Source organism: Tachysurus fulvidraco, chromosome 12 (assembly GCF_022655615.1).
Source record: "Tachysurus fulvidraco isolate hzauxx_2018 chromosome 12, HZAU_PFXX_2.0, whole genome shotgun sequence".
NCBI classification, from domain to species: domain Eukaryota; kingdom Metazoa; phylum Chordata; class Actinopteri; order Siluriformes; family Bagridae; genus Tachysurus; species Tachysurus fulvidraco.
Window position 1 is genome coordinate 20,339,490 of NC_062529.1, and position 21,883 is coordinate 20,361,372.

Consider the following 21,883-nt stretch of genomic DNA (forward strand, 5'->3'; position numbering starts at 1 on the left):
CGGAACATATGGATCTCAACAAGGTCTTTTGCTGCCACCTACTGCATGTGTCGGAAAAGAAAACTTACATGACCTTTATTATTTAAAAACATTAATTAGTCCTCAATATTAGTCCAATTCTTAACGTAACTACACTGTTTGATGTTAACTATGTACTGTCAAAAAGCGACGTCAGCGTGACACGATTTATTTACGGTATTTGGCAGGTGGTTTATGATGTGGTATCGCTTCTGTAAAAAATAAAGAAGATAATAATAAATGTAGAAGCATATACTCGGAAGCGGCTTTAATGGTGGCTACAGGAGTTGTTATAGAGACACGAAAGAGCAAAACCGGAACCCCGCCTATTCTGGTTACAGGTGTAACCGGAAACGGAAGTGTTTATGAAAGCTGTCGAGATACGTTGACAGTGACTGGGACTGTCTGAAATAATGACTTGAAATGTAAAGTTTTGAAGTATCTGATTTAAGAAAAAACTAACAACAGAAACAAGGACAAGGGATGACAGAGCAACTGCACCGGGAATATTAATAATAATGATGAGTCCGTTTCAAACCGGAAGCCTGTACGCGGCGCAGGGGCCGCTTTCCTACACTGTGAGTTTTGTTTATGTTTCATGTCTTCTTTTTACAGACAAGTTTACAAGTTAAGTCATACGTTTATATTGTTTTACAGCTGTTAAAGATAAGGTTTAGTTACAATGCTTGTAACACCGATAGATTTGATCGTTTATAGAGTTTACATATGTTTTATCTGAATTTATGTAAATCTGTTAAAATATAATTTAAATATAATTTAAATATTAAAACGGGTGTTAAACGAATTGTGCTATAAGTATATTATTGGCATTGCCTGCTTTGTAAACGGGTATCATCCTGACTGTTTTACACACAGGACAACCTCATCGGTACATTGCTGGCTATCATCGGGAATTTACTCATCAGCATCTCCGTGAACATACAGGTGGGTGGGTGTGAATGTACAGGTGGGTGGGTGTGAATGTACAGGTGGGTGGGTGTGAATGTACAGGTGGGTGGGAACATGCAGGTGTGTGTGAACAGACAGGTGGGTGGGTGTGTGTGAACATACATGTGGGTGGGTGTGAACATACATGTGGGTGGGTGTGAACAGACAGGTGGGTGAGTGTGAACAAACAGGTGGGTGGGTGGGTGTGAACAGACAGGTGGGTGGGTGGGTGTGAACAGACAGGTGGGTGGGTGGGTGTGAACAGACAGGTGGGTGAGTGTGAACAGACAGGAGACTGACGTGAGCTGTCAAAAAATAGCCCTAATTTCCAGGCAGCTCTCTAACAGGAATGGGGGAAATGTGATGACACGCCCGAGTTCACATGGTCAATGACATCATATAGGAGCAATTATTCCACTCCAAATTGTTAATAAAGTGATTTATAGTTTTCAGTTTAAAGTATCTATATCTAATTCCTGTGGTAGATGTGGTAGCTCAGTGTTTAAGGTGTTGGACTACTGATTGAAAGGTTATAGGTTTGAATCCCTGGTCCCCTGAGCTAGGCCCTTAACCCTCAATTGCTAAGTTGTATAAATTGAAATAAATATGTAAGTCACTCTGGATAAGGGTGTCTGCTAAATGCTGTAAATGTATTTCAATAATGACAAGTTAGTATATCGTTAGTATGTTATCTGGCCCGGCAAAAGTATAACTAAATCCAAATTATTAATATTGACTTATTTCCAAAAGCTTTCCTTTAGATTATTATATAGATTATTATATAGATATTATATAATATAATATATGTCAAAGGGACCTCAAGTAGTGTACAAGTCGATCCATGCTTCTTCAAATATTTTAATGGTGTAGTCATCTTTATGATCATAAGATATTAAGATAATTTTATGGTATTGATAAATTAGATGTCTTTTTTAGATTTGTCCTTCTTTTATGAGAGTGTTTATATTCTTTACAATGAAAAGTCTTTCAACTTGAAAACTGATCTTGCTGAAACGCAATAATGTTAAGCCAATCAGACACTGCTAAAAGAAATAAACCACGCCCACTCATTAGCATGTAAGAGGTGAGGAGATTAGTAAAAGTTGTGTGAGTTAAACATGAAATAGATAAATGTCAAACACAGACATTTAAGTAAATCAAGTAAATAAGTGATTATTTGAAGCAGGGTTTTAATTATTTATTAATAATCAGGTTATAATTATAGGGTTTTAAACCTTTTGTTTATGGGATTTGAGTTGGTATTGTCTCAGTACATTTGATTATTTTGCAGACACATTTATCAAAAACAACAGCAAGTAAATTAAAGGTGAAAGGTAAAACATATCTGATCACATTTTTTAAGGACCTTTTCATAATAAAAAGTGCATAATACAATTTTGTTCAATCTACCCTCAAGCTAAACAAGAGACATTAAACAAAATAAAACATATTAATTATTTTATTAACAAATTAGTATGGAAAATAGAGGACCAATCTGGGAGACATGATGAATAACAAGATGTAATCCTGACAAAGATGCACAGGGATAGTATACTTTCTCTTCCCTGTCAATTACAATGACACTGGCCAATCATGGGCATCTCTGAGCTCATGTATGTGGAAGCGGGCTCATAGCAGTTCGTTGGGGGGATAGATATATATAATATATTTACATTTACGGCATTTAGCAGACACCCTTATCCAGAGTGACTTACAACTGAGCAACTGAGGGTTAAGGGCCTTGCTCAGGGGCCCAGCAGTGGCAGCTTGGTGGACCTGGGGTTCGAACCCATGACCTTCCGATCAGTATCCCAACACCTTAACCACTGAGCTACCACATCCCCACATATATATATCTCAACAGTAAACACACAATGAAAATAACAAAATACAGTCTTATATAATAATCCAATCTTACATAATAATAAAATAGTATACTAACAGTTTATTTCTGAGTATAGCGTGCAGTATAAAACAGTATATAATGCTGTATGACTCAAGCGACTTAAGTGTGCCAAAGAGAACACACTTAAATAAATATTAAGTGCGTTAATTGAGTCTTGTAGGTTGTAAGAGCATCTGCAGAGCAAATAAGTTTCTTTCCAAACAGATGAAACCAGTGTAACATGAGACAGTGCTGTGTTGCCCATCCCACAGTAAGACACTACAGTTTCTATTTGGTTAGTTTGTATTTATAGCAGAGTTTTTAAAAGAAATGTCATTTTCCTATATTAATAAGGTCTCATCTGATTATACATAGATTTGTACTTAAATCCGATTTTTTTGGATGGTGTTGGAGTTAAAACATTTATAATTTGTAGTGTTTCATGTTTTTATTTTTAAGGAAGACAATACTGTACCTTTTTTTTTGTATTATGTAATCGAACACAGGATTTTTTTTTATATTCCTAAATCAGTTCAGGAGTGAATGTGTAAAAATTATTATTATTTATTTTATCTCATGCTCTCATTGCTAAGGTTTGATTCCAGGGACAGGGAGCAAACTATAAAGCTAACTGTCTGTCTCTGTCTGTTTCTATGTGTCTCTCTTTTTATCTGTCTTGCTCTCTGTCTGTCTGTCTGTCTGTCTGTCTCTATTTCTATTTCTGTCTCTCTCTCTCTGACTGTCTGTCTATGTCTCTCTATCTCTCTCTGTCTTTCTGCCTCTTGCTCTTGCCTCTTGTCTTTTCTCTCTCTCTCCTATATTTTCTCTCTCTCTCTCTCTCTCTCTGTCTGTCTGTCTGTCTGTCTCTCTCTCTGTTTCTCTCTCTCCTGTATTCTCTCTCTCTCTCTCTCTCTCTCTCTCTCTCTCTCTCTCTCTCTCTCTCTCTCTCTCTCTCTCTCTCTCTCTCTCTCACACACACACACACATCCCTGCAGAAACAAAGCCATGTGGTGTTGGCGGGCACTAAGGATCCGAGGCCTTACTACTTCACAAAGACATGGTGGAGTGGTCTTGTGCTTCTGCTGATCGGAGAAGGATCCCTGTTTGCATCCTACGCCTTTGCGCCGCTCTCACTCATCGCCCCCCTCAGCGCTGTGTCTCTCATAGGCAACTATTACTCTATTATTTCTTGCAGAAGAAACTGACATCATTTCCACACAAATGCTTAAGTTATATAATACACTATATAAAGATTTTGTGTGTTCATATTCCCTTCACAGCCAGCTGTATTTTAGGATTTCTGTATCTGAGAGAAAAATGGAGCCCAAAGGAGTTTCTGAGTAAGAGCTTCATCTTTGCTTCAGCTTTTATCTACAGGATACCAGTAGTATGCTACATGACATTGCTTCAGCATGGGGGGGCAGAGCTCATTTCAGGGCCAGAAAAAGATCACCAGAATTCTGAAACTGATTATATAAAGATTATTTATCACTTTTAAACACTGCAATCTGTTCCATTTTAATGCATGAAAGTGGTTTGTTAGATGTAATCTCAAGCCCAGGTGACTCATAGCTGCTTTTCTTTTAAAAATATTTCTGACTGGCTTCTAAACACTGGAGTAATTAAGAAGGCATGCTGAAGTCATTTACTCTATAACCCTTTGCACCTCTTTTTGTTTTTCAGAGCGCTACATTTTATCATTCCTCGGCTGTGCCTTGACTGTAGGCGGAACATATCTCTTTGTCACGTTCGGGCCAAACTCTCACGAGCAACTGAACGCCGAAAACATCGTGAAGCACCTGACTGGCTGGCCCGTCCTCCTGTACCTGGTGAGACTAAAACTCGCACTACAACTCACACTACTCTCTCTCTCTCTCTCTCTTTCTCTCTCTTTCTCAAACTGCTGTTCACACTCAGTTGGGAATCTCAAATCTGTTGGAATTCTTTGGTTCAGTGCTACTGTATATACTAAATATATGGGTTTTTTTTGTTTTGTTTTTTTATTTCTTAGCTACTGGAGATCATCACGTTCTGTCTGGTGCTGTACTTTTACAAACAGCACAATGTGAACTTCCTTGTGCTCATCCTGCTGCTAGTGGCACTGCTGGGTGAGGGACATTCTTTTTTTTTTCTCTTATTTATGTATTATTATTGATTTTTTTTTTTTATATAAATCTATCCCTTATTAGTCAGAACGCAAATGTTGCTAATAAATAGCAAATGGGAACCAGTACGATTATTTAATTTGTATAATGCTTACCAGCTCTTGTTGTTCTTAAGCAATAATTAGCATTTATTAGGAGGTAGAAATATTTTTATTTGTAATTAAAGATCTAAATGAAATCCCCTGATTTCTTTTGGAATTGCTTTTGTAAATGTTAAACCTAGTTTTATTTATTTTATCATCAGACATTTTTTATGTAATTCCACTGTCTAAATGCACTGTTCTTCCTCATTCTTTGCATTATCTTCCATTAAGACTTTTTCAGCATGACCGCTATAGCCTCTAGAACCACTTGAGTATATTTATATAAGTGTATTTTGTGCATTTCTTTGTGTTCATTACACTTCAGGCTCTGTGACGGTCATCACAGTGAAGGCGGTTGCAGGAATGGTGGTTCTCAGCATTCAGGGATCTCTCCAGCTCAGTTATCCCATTTTCTACGTCATGTTTGTTTGCATGGTGACCACCATCTTCTTTCAGGCATCGTGAGTCTCTCTCTCTCTCTCTCTCTCTCTCTCTCTCTCTCTCTCTCTCTCTCTCTCTCTCTCTCTCTCTCTCTTCCTCCCTCCCTCTCCCTTCCTCTCCCTCCCACCATAAATGGCTGTATGTTGCTAGTTTAAAGAATTTATTTCTAGCACGAATAAAAATAATCAGCAAATGGAAGAAGAAAAATTTTAGAAATTAGTTTTTAGAAATAGGTTTAATATTTTATATTTGGATAATTCTAATCTTACGTTTAGTAAATAGTGGACGTTACTATATTCAAGATATCTGCACATGCTAAGATGTAATTATTATTATAGTTATATTATAGCGTATCCACTGCTAAGTAAACCTTTTGGAATCATTGATCTGTCCCAAATCCTGAGTTGATTCAGATGTAATGGTTTGAGTTTATTTATAATTTGATCTAACAGTGTGTCCTTCAGAATCTGGGCAGAAATGCAGAGTCAGTGTTTATTCATGCTCTGAATATGATGTTTTGTTTGGTTGTGTTTTTTTCTGCTCTCAGATTTCTAGCTCAGGCGTCCCGTTTGTACGATTCCTCCCTCATCGCCTGCGTTAACTACATCTTCTCCACCGTGTTTGCTGTCGGTGCAGGTAAAACACACACACACACACACACACACACACACACACACACACACACACACACACACACACACACACACACACTTAATCTAGTTCTCCTGCTTGTTTTCTGTACATTCTGCTTTTATATATTAGGTTCATTGTTTTATTATTATTTTTATCTAGGCGCCATATTTTACCTGGAGTTCAACCACGAGGATGTTCTGCACATCTGCATGTTTTTATTAGGGTGAGTTTGGTATTATATCCGAGTGATGTTCCTGCCACATATCGTCCTTCTCTCTAAAAGGGGATTCATCCACATCTTTTACACCACATTTACATTTACGACACTTCTCCATCGATGAATATTTTCATACTGCTTCACTGGGTTACAGACTAAAGCTAGCATCAGTCTAAAACTAGGGAAGTGGGAGCTCAGTGTTCTGATGATGGACTGCTGATCAGAACATTGTGAGTTTGTTCCACTTCCAAGCTGCCAGAACAGAGAAGAGTCTTGATGAATATGTTCCTTGTTCCCTGAGAGACAGTTGAACCAGTTGAACAGGGTTGGAGTATCAGAAGGAGTGTGGTGCAGTGTGGGGAAGATAGAAATGATGTTCATCCCCTCATCATTGTAGCTTCCTTACTCATGATTTACTTCTAGGAAATATCGTCACAGCTCATCATTAATTCATTGTCAGTGTGCACATTCTGTATCAATTTACTGGTGAAAAACACCCAACAACCCCCCATTTCTCTTTGTCTTTATTTTTTTGTCCTTCTTGTTCTCTGTCTCTCTGTCTCTCTCTCGTTCTCTCTCTCTCTGTCTGTCTGTCTCTCTCTGTTTCTATGTGTCTCTCTTTTTGTCTGTCTTGCTCTCTGTCTGTCTGTCTGTCTATCTCTGTCTTTCTCTCTCTTTTCTCCCTCTCTCTCTGACTGTCTGTCTCTGTCTCTCTATCTCTCTCTGTCTTTCTGCCTCTTGCTCTTGCCTCTTGTCTTCTCTCTCTCTCTCTCTCTCTCTCTCTCTCTCTCTCTCTCTCTGTCTATCTCTCTGTCTGTCTATCTCTCTCTCTCTGTCTGTAATCTCTCTCTCCCTACTCTATTCTCTCTCTCTCTCTCTCTCTCTCTTTGTCCATCTATCTCTCTCTGTCTGTCTATCTCTCTCCCTACTCTATTCTCTCTCTCTCTCTCTCTCTCGCTTTGTCTATCTCTCTCTGTTTTTTTTACAAGCATCACTTTTTTAATATTTTTTTTTTATAAATGACAGAAAATATAGTTTACTTATAAAAATTGGCAACAAATTAAGGATAACAATTAAATAAGCGTCGATTTTTAATGACACTCGGTAGTAGCAGGAAGTTTATTCTCATTTACTGACTCATCTTCTTGGACGCAGACTCGTATGAATGAATGTTTTTGCTTATAGAGTGGGTAATATTATCATCAATCACCTCAGGGCTTTTTCCCCACAAATGTTTACACCGCGCTATTGTTTGTCTCTTTTACAGATGTGCCATGTGCTTCCTCGGCGTCTTCCTCATCACCAAAAACAAGAAGAAATCCAAAGCTTTTGAGCCGTATGTGACCATGGACATGGTGAAAGGTGGGTGAAAGGCACACATGATCATCCAGGAACCTGCAGTAATAAATGTATAATAATAACATGAAGCCTGTTTCTGTCATATCATACGCAGGGTGCTGATTCATTTATTGTCTGTAATTTTTTTATAGTACTTTACAGGGACAGTAGATTTGTTTCTAGGGAACATAAAAAGATGCATGTTTTTGTCTTATTAACTTGAGAGTAACTGAGGCAGGTGAGTTAGCGACTCTTTAAAGGCACCATAAAGTGATAACAGGAAATAAATTGTTTCATCGTCTCTCCATGATGTTAACTGTAACTCGGAACATTTTAAAGTCTTGATGTGTTATTCATTAATAAATTACAATCATGATCCTCGATAAACCGCTTTCATATAGGAAAAAGAACAAAATGAGAGGCATGGTGTTTTTGGAAAACGTCACCTTGATTCCACTTTGCATCAGCTACATCACTGTCTCTGATTATTTCTTACAGATTATTATGAGATGTATAAATATATGAGGTCCTGATTCTTCTGTCAGTGTAAGCTGATCATGTGGTAGATTATTTGTATTCTGACTGCTCTGCTTCGTCCGCCAGAATTTCAAAAGCGCTGCATCTGGGTTTTTTTTTCTTCCAAAAATTTGCAATGCAGCTTGCAAAAATTTTCTGATTTTTTTGGGGGGAAAACTACTTCTTTTAAACTCCAAACAGTGAAGACACATCTGTAATGATTTTCTATAACAGATGTGGTGTGTGGTGTGATTTTTGTAAAATCGCAAGGTCCTGTGAATCCCGTTGTGTCAGCTTGATTTAATCCTGTAGGAACTAAATGTTAAAAATAAAGTTCATGAATTTTAATAATACATTTATCTTTCTTTGTTTTTAACTCAGGTATTCCAACGATCCATGAAAAAGGCTGGCCCATTCAGCCGGATTATAACGGTTCTTTCTCCTACGGCACCCTCGTGAACAACGACACTGTCACACCTGCAACTCTCCCAGTGGTGAATCGGGATACGTGTGCATCCCCAGACAGGGGTCACCCGTACCAGGCAGACGAGATCAAAAAAGACTAGTTAAACCTCTGACAGGACCTCCCATTTATAAAAAAAAAAAAAGAAGAAGAAGAAAAAAGAATAAAAGATGCATCTGACTTTATTGCTCTCTTCAAGCATTTAGTTCTATAGGATACTGAATGACTTGCTGGTCCAGAAAAACTGAATGGCAACGATTCCAGAAAACTTTTAAAGACTCTCGAGCATCCCAGTTGTCAGACCTTTTTTTTTTTTTTTTTTTTTTAAATCTACTGCAGACGTCAGGGTGAGCTAAAGCAAAAACTCGGCTCCAGAACGGCTCACATCTTCATTCCACACTGCTGTTAGTCTTAATCTTTGCTGGTGTTCAGTGTAGCTTTTGTGTGTGTTTTGACGGCAACACACCACTTCACAGCCAAAGAAAATCCCTAATACATAAAAACTTCATCAAGTAATGAAGGTTGTGCTGAGAGTCATTGTGCATTGTCATCTATAATAACCATATTTATTATAATACGAAGATGCCTTAGAACAAAACGTTTTGCCCTTAAAGAAGCACCGGTATCACTCTGTGCTCCGGTTACTTTCTGTATTTCTTCTCATGTCCATGTGAGTTTCCTCCAGGTTCTTCAGGATTCTTCCAGATCCTTCAGGTTTCCTTCTGTCTCCCAAAAACATGCCTATAGCTCCGTTCATACTTCTGGGACTATAAAGTAGTTCCAGGTGTGACTGTGTGTATGGTGCCCTGAGATAGATGGGTGACATTTTTCTGGTCCAGAAATGCCCTTTTTCCCCTATCAGGCAATTGTAAAGCACAGGATGGAATCGACTGAGAGGAAGGAGGAAATTCATTACGCTTTATAAATGACACTGCTATTTCAAGCAGAATATTTCAACAGTGCTTTATTCAGTGTATTTTATTGGATCGGTCTTCACCACCATGCCTTTATTCCTCATCCTAACGCTATGCATTCAGCTCTACTCTATGCTGCTGCAGCATCAGTTTACTCTCATCAGTATAATCACATACAAGCACGCATCTAAAGGAAAGGAGTTGATTCTAGAATGGCAGCATCTGGGCTTTTTACATTCAAAAGATTTTTTTTGGTGTGGTAACATCTGCCCAGATGTGTAAACAATCAGCTGTACTTACTCACATTCCGGTGTTGTGTCATCCATCTTTTCATCCATCTTTGGTCTTTGTTTGTTTTTGATATGGGTGTAAGGGCATGCAAGATCTCTTTGCTCCTCAGAATGGCTCTTGGGGTCCAGACTATATTTCATATTTCTGTATGTCATAATGGTGGATAGACTCCAGCTTTTTTTTTTTTTTTTTTTTTAATATTTATTTTAATGATGATTCCAAGTCATCGTGGTGATGGTTGAAATCCCATCAGGAGAGCTAGTCTTAGACACTGTGATAAACATTGCTTACATGAAGGTTATGTGGTATCAGTTTTGTCTTACTTACATGTTGTGTTATCTGTAAATCATTATTAAAGCTTTGCAAACGGAATAAATTATATACACATAAATAGCTAGTCAGACAATGGTGCCATAATATAATTATTATAATAATAATATATGGTATTAAATATAGCATGATGGCTTGTACACAGAGGTGTTTTTGTTGTTGGAAAAGCTATATATCAAGCTACAAAGCTTTCAAGCTTATTACTGATTGAGTATTAAGTAAAATAAGGTATTTTGAAATGTCCAGAATTCAGCAAAAAAACATATTTATAGCTGAATTTCAGCTATTTGTGAAAGTTACTGCTTTTCCTAATCAAGCTAATTTGAACTTCAAATGTGTCTTCATACCAATGACCTAAGAGTTCACAAACATTTTCATGAAGGCATACATGCTGTATGAATGATTTATGAAACTCATTAGCTCTGACCTTACCTGTAGTTTGATCAGTTGAGGATCTCAGCTCTCAGATGTTTATCTGAGGTCCCTCATTGCTTTAAAAGCTTTAAGTTGGCATCGGCCTCAGTGCCTCTGGTGTGAGCCGGTGGAGAATTCAGTTCATCATTTGTACTAGTAATAATTGAATCCTATGTTGTCACTTTATTTCTGAAGGTAAATGTGTAGTTGAAAAGAGTTACATTTATTTTCATTTATTTATTTCTTTACTGTACAGTAGAAAGATTAGAAATCATCACACTGTCTTAATTTGCAATTCCAAAGAATTTGTCAGTGTCTGGTCCAAAGGAAAAATGATACATGTGTAGATGTGTGTCAGACTGATGTTTTTAAGGGTAACACTAATTAATCTTTGAATCAATAAAATAAGCTGAATACTGATTTCGATGTTGCTGAAGTTATAAGATTGCAACTTGTTAAAACTGTAATTGGTGCGTGGCTTGATTTCTTCAGTGTGACTTTGGGCATTAAACTCTACCCTGTATTCCATGTTACGTGTGTCTCACATTGTAAAATTACAACACTTACTACAATGCAAAGACTACAATTATGAATTAGCAATACAGAAGATTGCTTTAAGTCTTATACAGCAAATGTCTAGATCCTTAGATAGTAATAATTTGACAATAAGGACCACACACATAAAAATGGATAAATTAATTTATTTAAATCTAACCATATTTAAGTCAAAGCTAAATTCTAAACATAGACTATACATATAGTTATTACAATTTATAAACAAAATTTACACAGTTAAACAAACGTTCAGTATAAACAAATAGGAAATACTGGTTTATAGTGAACATAGTGAATTTACAATGTAAATATAGAGTCAAGGATGAGATGTTGTGTCACTCAGTTATGTGTAAACAGGAAGTCCAAAAAAAAAAAAGGAACTGAGAAAATGCTGTGCTGAGGATCTTCTGTGCTGAGGGTGCGAGCGTGAAGGAATTGAGCCTGATCTTCACACCTGAGGCCTAACTGTCAGAAAGTCCAGGTATTAAATGCACTTCTGTTTCAGGTGGTTAAGGTCTGTGTCCAGTATGAGGTTGATCTCAGGGGTCTAATGTGGATGTGGCAGGAAGGAAAGAACACATGGAGGATTTAAGCATCAGCTTTTCACACGTACTTCACAAAACTTTTACAATTTTTAAAACCTCTAATGTTAGTCTCATATGTAGAATAGTCCGATATCGCTCTGTACCCCAGTGTTTACTTGATTTCTATTGTTCCACGACATTGATTGCTGTAACCTTTGTGATATAAGCAGAATAAAGCACTTTGGGTCACGCGGTTAGAGAGAAACAACACGTCCAAAACTTACATACTGCAGCTTTAAACAAGCGAACAGGTGTTTGCGACCGCGCGTAACGTACCGTAGTACCGCCCCCTTCCGAGAGCTCGACAGCCATTGGATGGCTCTATCAGACGCGTGAGTTTGATTGGACAATAATTGTGCTAGTGATTACGTTGAGCATCAGGAATATGGGTTTTAAAGGCCAGATAAATAAATTCACGTCATCCGGCCATGAAATCACGACACGCGCGGGCTGAAGGAAATAAACTCTGACTTCAAATTACGAGCTGCTGGTTTACTTTGGATTTGTTTCGGTAAGCGTTTGGATAAATAATGTTTATTTTGTCTGTTGTGGCGGATTTGGTCCTCAACGACTTTTAAATACATTTGTGAGCTTTTCATACAGTTTACTGCAGTGTGTTTTATATAGAGACGTTTTGTTGACTTTCTCCTCTGTCTTCTTTTAGTGTGTTTACAACATGGACAGTAAAAAAAAATAATATGGATCTCTAGGGGCTGGTTTTTATGTTGTTTGGTTAAAAAATAAATGTGTATAAATTGAATCGCATTTGTGTGATAATTACTTTGTCTTTGTCCAGACATTAGAATTTAATTTATAACAAAGCTCGCCTTTAATAAGATTAGTGCTGGATAAGAAAAATGTAATTAGGAAAGTGACCGGTGGATGTCGCTGTTTCACAAGTAAACTATAGATAAATAGACAGACAAATAGATAGATGGATAGATAGGTTCTTTTATTGTCACAACGAAATTAAGTGTCAGACCTTATGGTGCATGAAAAGGTAAAGGATAAAATGTATACACATAAATATAAAAGAATATAAAAATTAACATAAGCGATAATAAATAAAATACAATAAAAGAAAATACTATTGATATGTAACTATTTTACATATGAACAGTAAAGTTTAGTAAAAAAAAAATTTACTTTTAATCAATATTAAGGTATTGCATTCAATGTCTGAGCTCAGTTGCACATCTTCTCCTGCTGTCCCTGTGGTTCTTGAAGGTTCTATGGTCTCCTCAAACCTCCCAAAATATGCTGGTATGCTAAATTAGGCAACCTTGTGTAATGTGTAAAAGTGTGTGTGTGTGTGTGTGTGTGTGTGTGTGTGTGTGTGTGTGTGTGTGCGCGCAGTGCCCAGGGATGAACTGATGTATAATCCAGGGTGTATTCCTGCTTCACGCTTTGTCACCTAGGGTGTGTTTCTGCCTCACACCCAATGTTTCCAGGATAGGCTTGGGATCCATCTCAATACTAGCCCAAATAAAGTGCATACAGTAGACAAGGCATGATTAACTTACTTTGCATGGTAAGAAATGAGCTCTAGTTTCTAACTGTCACCAGTCAATATCCAGAAGCACTGCTGTATCTGATATGTTTTTACCACTACAAACTATTTTGGGGGGCGCACGGTGGCTTAGTGGTTAGCACGCTTGCCTCTGCCTTGTATGTGTGGAGTCCGTAGTGTGTGATTGTGTGAGTGAATGAGTGTGTGTGCCCTGCGATGGGTTGGCACTCCGTCCAGGGTGTATCCTTCCTTGTTGCTCGATGACGCCTGAGATCAGGCTCCCCGTGACCCGAGAAGAATGGATTAAAAAAAAAAATGTACCCAAAAGAATATATCTCCATACTACACCTAGACTAGAAGTTTATCTGTTTCTTATTTATCATTTTTGTTATTCTCCTTCTTTGATATATATAATTCAAAGAAAGGTTGCAGGTTTCAGACTGAAATCAAGCATCATGGTTAGACCATATTGCTCTTAGGATGATAGTTACTGAATTAAACATTATGGGATGTGCTTTTATTAGAAGCCCTGATGGTGATTATTTTCATATAACAGTATGTTATAGTCTACAGGCTCTCCATGTTTTATTCCTTTTATAGCACAGTAATTTGCCAAAATTAGTTATTATTAAAGAAATGATAACTTATCAGATTAATAATACATGCACATATGAACTTTGCATCTCGCATTGCTGTCAGAGATGCTGTTAAATAAATAAAATCAACAGCTTTCTAAGCAGTCAGAACTGAGAATTTGACAGAAAAAAGAACACCATTAACTATAAACAGTAGGAATGTACTTAATAATAATAATAATAATAATAATAATAATAATAATAATAAGCAAAAATACATCTTTACTCAACACCCCTCCCTGTCTCTGTGTGTATATAGTCTACTGGCCGAGCAGGCCGATGAAGATGATGCGTGATGGACTGAAGTTGTGGAGTAATGGCACAGATGCCCACACTAGTGACCCTGAGGAAGATGAGGATGAGGAGGAGATGATGATGTTTGGGGAGAATGATGAAGAGTCAGAGGACATGATGGATTTAAGCGACCTGCCGACCTCACTGTTTGCCTGCTCTGTACACGAGGCAGTGTTTGAGGAGGACAGGCAGCGGGTGAGTGGCGCTGGAGTGTGTGTGTGTGTGTGTGTGTGTGTGTGTGTGTGTGTGTGTGTGTGTGTGTGTGTGTGTGTGTGTGTGTGTGTGTGTGTGTGTGTGTGTGTGTGTGTGTGAAAGTGAAATAATGATTAAGCCAAACATGCTGTATATTATGGGTCACACCTCTTTTTATTTTTTTTTATTTTTTTTTGTAAGCTGCTAAACTTGACCATGAGATGTGAAACCAAGCCAAACATTTTCCATTTCTCCAAAAATAATGCTTCTGATTATAAACCATAGAACCAGTTTTATTTTTATCTCATTTGTCCACAAATTATTTTTCCAACAGTCCTCTGTATTGTCCACAGTGTTGTATTCGAGACCAGCTCATTCGAGTCCGAGTCAAGACCGAGTCCAGAGAGGGTTGAGTCCGAGTCAAGACCGAGTCGAGATAGGGTTAAGTCCGAGTCAAGACCGAGACCAGAGAAGGTCGAGTCCAAGTCAAGTCCGAGTCCACATAAAGTTGAGTCTGAGAAAAGACTTAAAAGTAATCCTCAGGCATATGTTACATTTTTGGTGGAAGCAATAAAAATGAGCAACAAGCTCAATCAGAAAAGCACATATACCATTAATACTGTATATTACACACATTGGTTAAAAAAATGATGTCAGTTGAGGGCAAAAAGGAAACAATTGCCACATAATATGACGTATAAAGATAATTTTATTACAAACAATTACAGCCAGTACCACCAGTACATAACACAATTGTACCACTTTACTAGCCTACATGACAATTCTAATACACATAATATTACTGTACCATATGTTAAACTAAAATATAACAACTTTTAACTTTCAAGGTTAACTACTGAATTTGCCCTGAATTATGTGCATTTCTAAAAGTTTTGAAGATTACAGATGGGTATAATTGCTTTTCAAATAGATAAGTGAGGACACCATCCTGTTACCCAGATGAGCACGATGTGGCCTCATGATTAATCCACCCCGACTAAAAATTCTCTCCACAGGTGCAGACATTTTAAAAGACATTTTAAAAACAATTAGATTATAGCCAGTGACTGCAAATGACCTCCTCTGGTCTGATGCTCGCAAAAAATCACCAATCATTGTACGTGTCAATCTTACATCAGTTTAAAGAAACAGTAATATATATTTTAATACTGTAGGTACTCGTGTGGACTTGAGAATAAGTCCGATTCCGAATGTATTCGAGTACGAGTCGAGACCGAGTCAAAATGTTCGCGAGTCCATGACAAGACCAAGACCATTAAAATATGGTCTCGAGACCGAGTCCGAGTCTCGAGTACTACAACACTGATTGTCCACATGATCTTTAATAAACTACATGGGCAGCAATGTTCTTTTTGGAGAGTAGTGGCTTTCTCCTTGCAGCTCTGCCTTGCACAACAAGGTTGTTCAGTGTTCACCTGATGGCAGACTCGCAAACATTAACATTAGCCAAAGTAAAAGAGGCCTTTAGTTCATTAGAAGTGACTCTGGGTTCCTTGCTTTTGGAGTGATCTTTCTTTGTTGAAAACTTCTGGCGAGTTCAGCAATGGTCTGATACTTCCTCCATTTGTACAGAATCTGTCTGACTATAGATTTGTGAAGTCCAAATTCTTTATTTTATAAACTTTTCCAGCCCGATGAGCAACAATAACTCTTTTTGTGAAGTCCTCAGAAATCTCCTTTGTTTTTGCCATGATCCACTTTTACAAGCATGCGTCATGAACATCAGACTTTGATATATTCCTGTTCTTTGAATAAAATAGGACACTCACAGAGACCTAATTGTCATCCCATTGACTGAAATCAGATAAACTCTAATTTGACCTTCAAGTACTAATTCTAGAGGTCCACATACCTTTGCCTTTCACAGATATATAATATCGGAACATTTTCCTGAATAAAAAAATGACCAAGTATAATATTTGTCTGATTTTTTTGATTGGGTTCACTTTGTCTGCTTTTGGGACTTGTGAATGTCTGATGATGTTTTAGGTCATATTTATGCAGAAATATCAAAATTTCTAAAGGGTTCACAAACTTTCAACCGACACTGTATATGAATTAGATGGTTGATGTTTGAAGGTTTGAAAAGTAAGTGTGTGTGCGTGTGTGTGTGCGTGTGTGTGTGCGTGTGTGTGTGCGTGTGTGTGTGCGTGTGTGTGTGCGTGTGTGCGTGTGCGTGTGCGTGTGCGTGTGTGTGTGCGTGTGTGTGCGCGTGTGTGTGCGTGTGTGTGCGCGTGTGTGTGCGTGTGTGTGTGCGTGTGCGTGTGTGTGTGCGTGTGTGTGTGTGCGTGTTATAATAGATAAAATTTTAAATTGTGGTGGTAATGAAGCATCATCCCAGAATGAATACATTTTTTAACCACACACAAAAGTGTACACAAACACACACACACACACACACACACACACACACACACACACACACACACACACCCACTGCCTCAAGCATGTAGTTCCAACCTAGATGGTTTTATATTTGCTACTAATGCACACGTTTTAAATATAATGGACAGAACACATTTAGTGACTATATTATCACAATGTTCCTGTAATTTATCCCATTTGTTGCAGAGTGTTTGCTTCTCTGCAACTGTGGTTGAAAATATTTACCTGGTAAACATTCATACATCATACTGGAAGTGAACAGCAATCACAGTGATGGGTAAAGGCAATTCTGGCAGTTCTTTTTTTATTTGATTTTGAGGATAAAAGCACAATGATGTGAATCCGTGTGGTGATAAAAGTCTCTAGAACATAATCCCACATAAACGGATGACATTGAGATAGCAGGAATCTGAGGTAGCGTGTATAGGAGCTTGTTATTATGGTTAATGTAAGGTTTTTTTAAAAAATAGAGCAGGATCATCAGTGTGCGTCTCAGCAGCACCCATTCTTCTTCTGATATACAGTTTGCCATTGGCTGTCAGACCATGATTCTGGTTGTTGTCTTCAATCTTTACTCCAGAAATGGATTCTCAGCTGCAGCATGCACTGAGAAGACTTTTTCCCCCCACAGTCAGCCCTGACTTTGAAGCTGTCAGTCTTTTGATTTGATTTGTATCTCTCTTTCCCCAATTCTTTGTTGACCAGTTCCCACATACATTTAGCAGACATCCTTATCCAGAATGACATACAGTACATTTGGTCTCATTTTATACAACTGAGCAATTGAGGATTAAGGGCCCAGCAGTGACAGATTGGTGGACCAGGGATTTAAACTCACAACCTTCCAATCTGTTGTTCAACGCCTTAACCAGTGAGCTACTACAGCCCTACCAGTTCCCACTCACCCGCTTTACCGGGCAGCAGAACATACTCTTCCACATACATGAGCTCACAGATGCCCTGTAGTTTCTCCGATTGACAGGAGGAGAGAGCAGTGCTTTCCTGCCCACCCTGACAGTCCAGGGAGCATGGTCAGGATTCAAATGCGTAATCTTTAGATAATCAAGTAAACACTTCACTTCAGGAGCCTCTCTCATATTTTAAGGTTGCTCACTGGATATACGTTTGTTATTGTTAGGCACACGATATGAATCTGTGCATTAATCTGTCGCTGTCTCTGAGGAACACCTCTCTCTGAGCGACCACACTAGGTAAAGCTAATCAGCAGGTAATTATGTGGTGCTCAAAGAGCTTGAATAGTCAAAAATCATGTTGAAAGAAATGAAAGAAGTGCTTTTATTATTTCCTGTTCTTAATCAGAAAGACCGTTTCCATAGCGCAATAAATTTTGACTGCAATGGATAGAAAGGTGCCTCCAAAACTACTGTACATTCTCAAGACATTTTAAGGCTTTTTAAGGAACCCAAAAGAACCATTGGGGAAAGAGAGTGTCTTGCTAAAACGAAAGGACAGCGTGATAATGTATGAAGCATATGTTGATATGTTGATCAAGCAAAACACTGTCCTGTGTATTTTTGTATAGAGTGGGAAGGTGTGAATTAATACTTCAACATGGAGATAAAAATAACTGTGCAGTTAGGGACACGGGTAGTAAAGCATTCTGGGTGACCCTGACGTGCTTGACGCTTGGTACATCATATCTATTCTCTGGAAAACAGACTAAAAATAACACATGGATGTGTGTTTACACCGCTCTTAAAGCTTTCTTAAAGTTTGGCCAATAATTGTAGCATTATCATCATTAGGGTCCTTCAGCATCATCAAACATCATGACCTCTACACCATTGTGTATTTAGCTGTTGACCTGCTTTCAAGGTTTTCAAATTTGTGTGTGTGTGTGTGTGTGTGTGTGTGTGTGTGTGTGTGTGTGTGTGTGTGTGTGTGTGTGTGTGTGTGTGTGTGTGAGACTTAACTTTTTACAATCCTTTATTTGCATAAATAAGTAAATAAATAAATAAAATCTAAATAATTTCAGGGTAGAGATAACAGTAGTAATTTGTTTAGCTCTGGTGCAAAGATGAGTAACAGAGCACAGATTATTATCACAACACCACACTGATTTAAAAAATAAAACAATCGGGACTCTTGATTTATCCAGTCTGGAGAAATCCTTTTAGCTTCACATGTTTGGTGCTTTCTTGTTTTTTCTAGCTCAGGTATATTGCCATTATTGCCATTTTTTCCCTGTGGGCCATTTAAAACAAAGAATAAAGACTGAAAGTAAAATCAACATCAAAAGACCTTAAAAGCATGAAAAAAAAGTTTCTCTGTGTGAACAGAGGAGGTCCACTGGAGGTCGGCAGAATTTTTTGGTTAACAGTGATTTGTACAGTGCCTGCAATTCTGGTTTAATATCATCATTAAAACCAAGAACATTTCTCCATGGAGTGTCTATCCTCCCACTCAGTTTTTTCTTATTCAAAACCTTAACACAGGCTCTGTAGAACAGCTCCCTCGACAATGTCAGGAAGTACATCTCCCCTTCGCACAAAGGTCAGGAGAAATGTTCAGCTGGCAAACAGGACCAGTGTCTTTGTGTTCGTAGTCAATCACCCAAACATGCTCCTCTGATGTTAGGAAGGACCTCCAGTGGTGTAAGATCTGATTGACAATGAACATGGACCATAGCCCCATACGCACTGCCAGGTCCTCTGCCCTTGAAAGATATTTTCCTGATATGTTCACGAGCTCTCGGAGTGTCACAATGCCTGAAGAGATGAGAGTCCTGGACATTGCAGGAATGGCCACATTGGAGATGTCTATGTGCCCGCTGTACCACAGAGGCTCCTCCAGCAGCCAGTGTAATGTTACACAGCCTTTGTTTTGTTTTTTAAAAGAGTTCCAGATTTTAAAAAGTCCACAATAAAAAACGGTAACCCAGAAACATCCAACCTTTTGGTGTCCATTAAAAACAAAATCCTGTCCAGCCTTAGACCACCAACTGTGCTTAATAATCCACTGGCTGCTGCGCTCCATACCAAGGCTTTGGGTAGAGTGAGGAGTCTCTGTATGAACTGGAGATGGAAAGCTTCATCTCTGCTGGCTAGGTGGAACAGCCCCTGCCCTCCATCCTCTTTGGGCAGATGTAGGACACTATGAGGAATCTATTATAGACCACCAGCAGACCATGGAGGTTCACTAGCAGGTTTGGAGGTGGATCCACGCATGCCAGCTTGTTCCAGAGGGACGATGCTGCGAGGTTGTTGATGACCAGTATTCCCCCCCTGTAGGACATCCTTGGAACCAGCCGCTTCCATCTGCTCAGTTTACCCTTCATGTTCTCTACAGTGCCATCCCAGTTTTTATTTAAAATCTCATTGTTCCCGAGTTAGACACCCAATTATTCAAAACCGGCTTCTTTCCTCACACTAAAACTCCTGGTAATGTAGGCTGCCTAATAAAATGACTTCACTTTTTGCCAAGTTTACCTTGGTAGAAGGTAAAAACTGAAAATCATTTAAAATATCAGTTAAAACATACAGATCTCTCTGCAAGGCAATCATAACTACCAGGTCATCTGCATACTCTGATAAACATAGTGAAGCATTGGTGTGTGGAATGTTAAAACTAGAAAAATGAGACCTCAGTTTCCATGAGTGTGTACAGCATACCTGAAAGAGAACAGCCTTGTCGAATACCTACATACACTTTTAAACAGGCACATAAACCACAGTTAACCTTCAGTACACTCTCAACTTCACTATACAACACCTTCATCATGGCTAGAAAACCTTGGCTGAGCCCGAATGTTTCCAGCACCTTCCACAAATAGTCACGCTCAACCCAGTCAAATGCCTTTTCTAGAAAGATCAGTCCGGTCTTTAATCCCAATAGCCTGGAGATGTCCAAAATGTCACAAATTGAGTATACATTATTGAATAATAACCTATCAGGCACACAGTACACCTGGTCTTGGTAAATGAGCTGCTCCGTTACCTTAGTCAGTCTCGAGGCTAATGCTTTTGAGAGCAGCTTGCAGCAGCTTGCAGTCAGTACACAGTAGTGACACCGGGCAACAGTTTTTCAGGTTCGTCAGATCCCCTTTTTTGGCAGTAGGATAAGGATGGCCCTCCTGCAGCTCAAAGGGAGTCTACCTCTCCTCACACTGTCCTGTAGAATGCCCAGCACATCCTGCCTTATAACTACCCAGAAAGACCTGTAAATCTCAGAAGGGAGACCATCTATCTACTCGTCGGTCCTCCATATGTCAGCTTTCTGTCTATCTCCCTGGTCGCTTGCTTAGAGAGCTTTGGCAGGTCAGGGAGGAAACTCTCCTCCACCATCTGTGCCCCTGACCACTCACTGCTGTACAGCTTCGAGTAGAAGCTTACTGTCAGCTTGCGAATTTCAGTGGGCTCCGATGAGAGATTCCCTGATTCTGTTCGCATAGCATGTATGAATTTTTTTCTGTCCAATCGTTTGCTCTAAATTGAAGAAGAACTTAGAAGGAGCATCCATCCCAGTCACACTGTTAAAGCATGAGCGGACCAGCACCCTTTGTGCTGAGATGTCTAACGTGGTTTAATTTGGCTTTTTTCATTTTTAGGGTTTCAAAATTCCCTCGAACTCCTGTGTACTCCAAAAACCCTGTAGTTCCACTATTTCTATCCCCAGATCTTTCATAGATCTAACAATGTGTCCTTTGGAAGATTAGTGTACTGTTGAGAAAAAACAATGTATTATCTATGACCGGGGTCACTCTGCCTCTCAGGACAGACCTGAAAAAGTTGTCTCGTTTTGCCACAGTAAAAACATTTCATATGTAATCAAAATCATCAATGTTAAATTTAAAAACAACATTTAGCTCTTCTGTACCTTGCTCAAAAACCATAAAAGACCACTCTCCTAAAAGACACTGTTGTTTAACAAGTAGGGTTTTTCAGCCAAGGGGAATTTTCTTAATGTCTTAATGTCAACGTCGTTCTAAAAAACAACAATTGCACTATTCATTCAGGAGGCAGAGACAATGTTCTCGTGCCCCACTAGAACACACTCAACACTCGCCACACACACACCAATCACCAATCACA

The 21,883-nt window shown here is 38.6% G+C and overlaps 2 protein-coding genes across 3 annotated transcripts in view; both read left to right on the plus strand.

The window, feature by feature from the left end:
• The first annotated feature begins 344 nt into the window (after nucleotides 1–344).
• On the plus strand, nucleotides 345–11,184 carry nipal3 (NIPA like domain containing 3). Its single transcript, XM_027143074.2, has 11 exons — nucleotides 345–596; nucleotides 895–963; nucleotides 3,847–4,018; nucleotides 4,132–4,191; nucleotides 4,535–4,680; nucleotides 4,863–4,959; nucleotides 5,425–5,560; nucleotides 6,088–6,176; nucleotides 6,333–6,396; nucleotides 7,658–7,752; nucleotides 8,626–11,184. Exons 1-11 carry the CDS (start codon nucleotides 537–539, stop codon nucleotides 8,808–8,810), a joined length of 1,173 nt encoding a protein of 390 aa, XP_026998875.2. The 5' UTR covers nucleotides 345–536; the 3' UTR covers nucleotides 8,811–11,184.
• A 373-nt stretch (nucleotides 11,185–11,557) lies between these two features.
• The window catches only part of rcan3 (regulator of calcineurin 3), a 42,329-nt gene continuing 32,003 nt past the window's right edge, over nucleotides 11,558–21,883 (plus strand). Inside the window, exons 1-2 of one of the 2 annotated variants that reach the window (XM_027143072.2) lie at nucleotides 11,558–11,692; nucleotides 14,200–14,429. In XM_027143072.2, the coding sequence (XP_026998873.1) occupies nucleotides 14,220–14,429 (210 nt within the window). In that variant the 5' untranslated portion in view covers nucleotides 11,558–11,692; nucleotides 14,200–14,219. Of the gene's footprint in view, nucleotides 11,693–12,148; nucleotides 12,307–14,199; nucleotides 14,430–21,883 lie in introns of those variants that run through there. The other variant, XM_027143071.2, reaches the window with a different exon arrangement.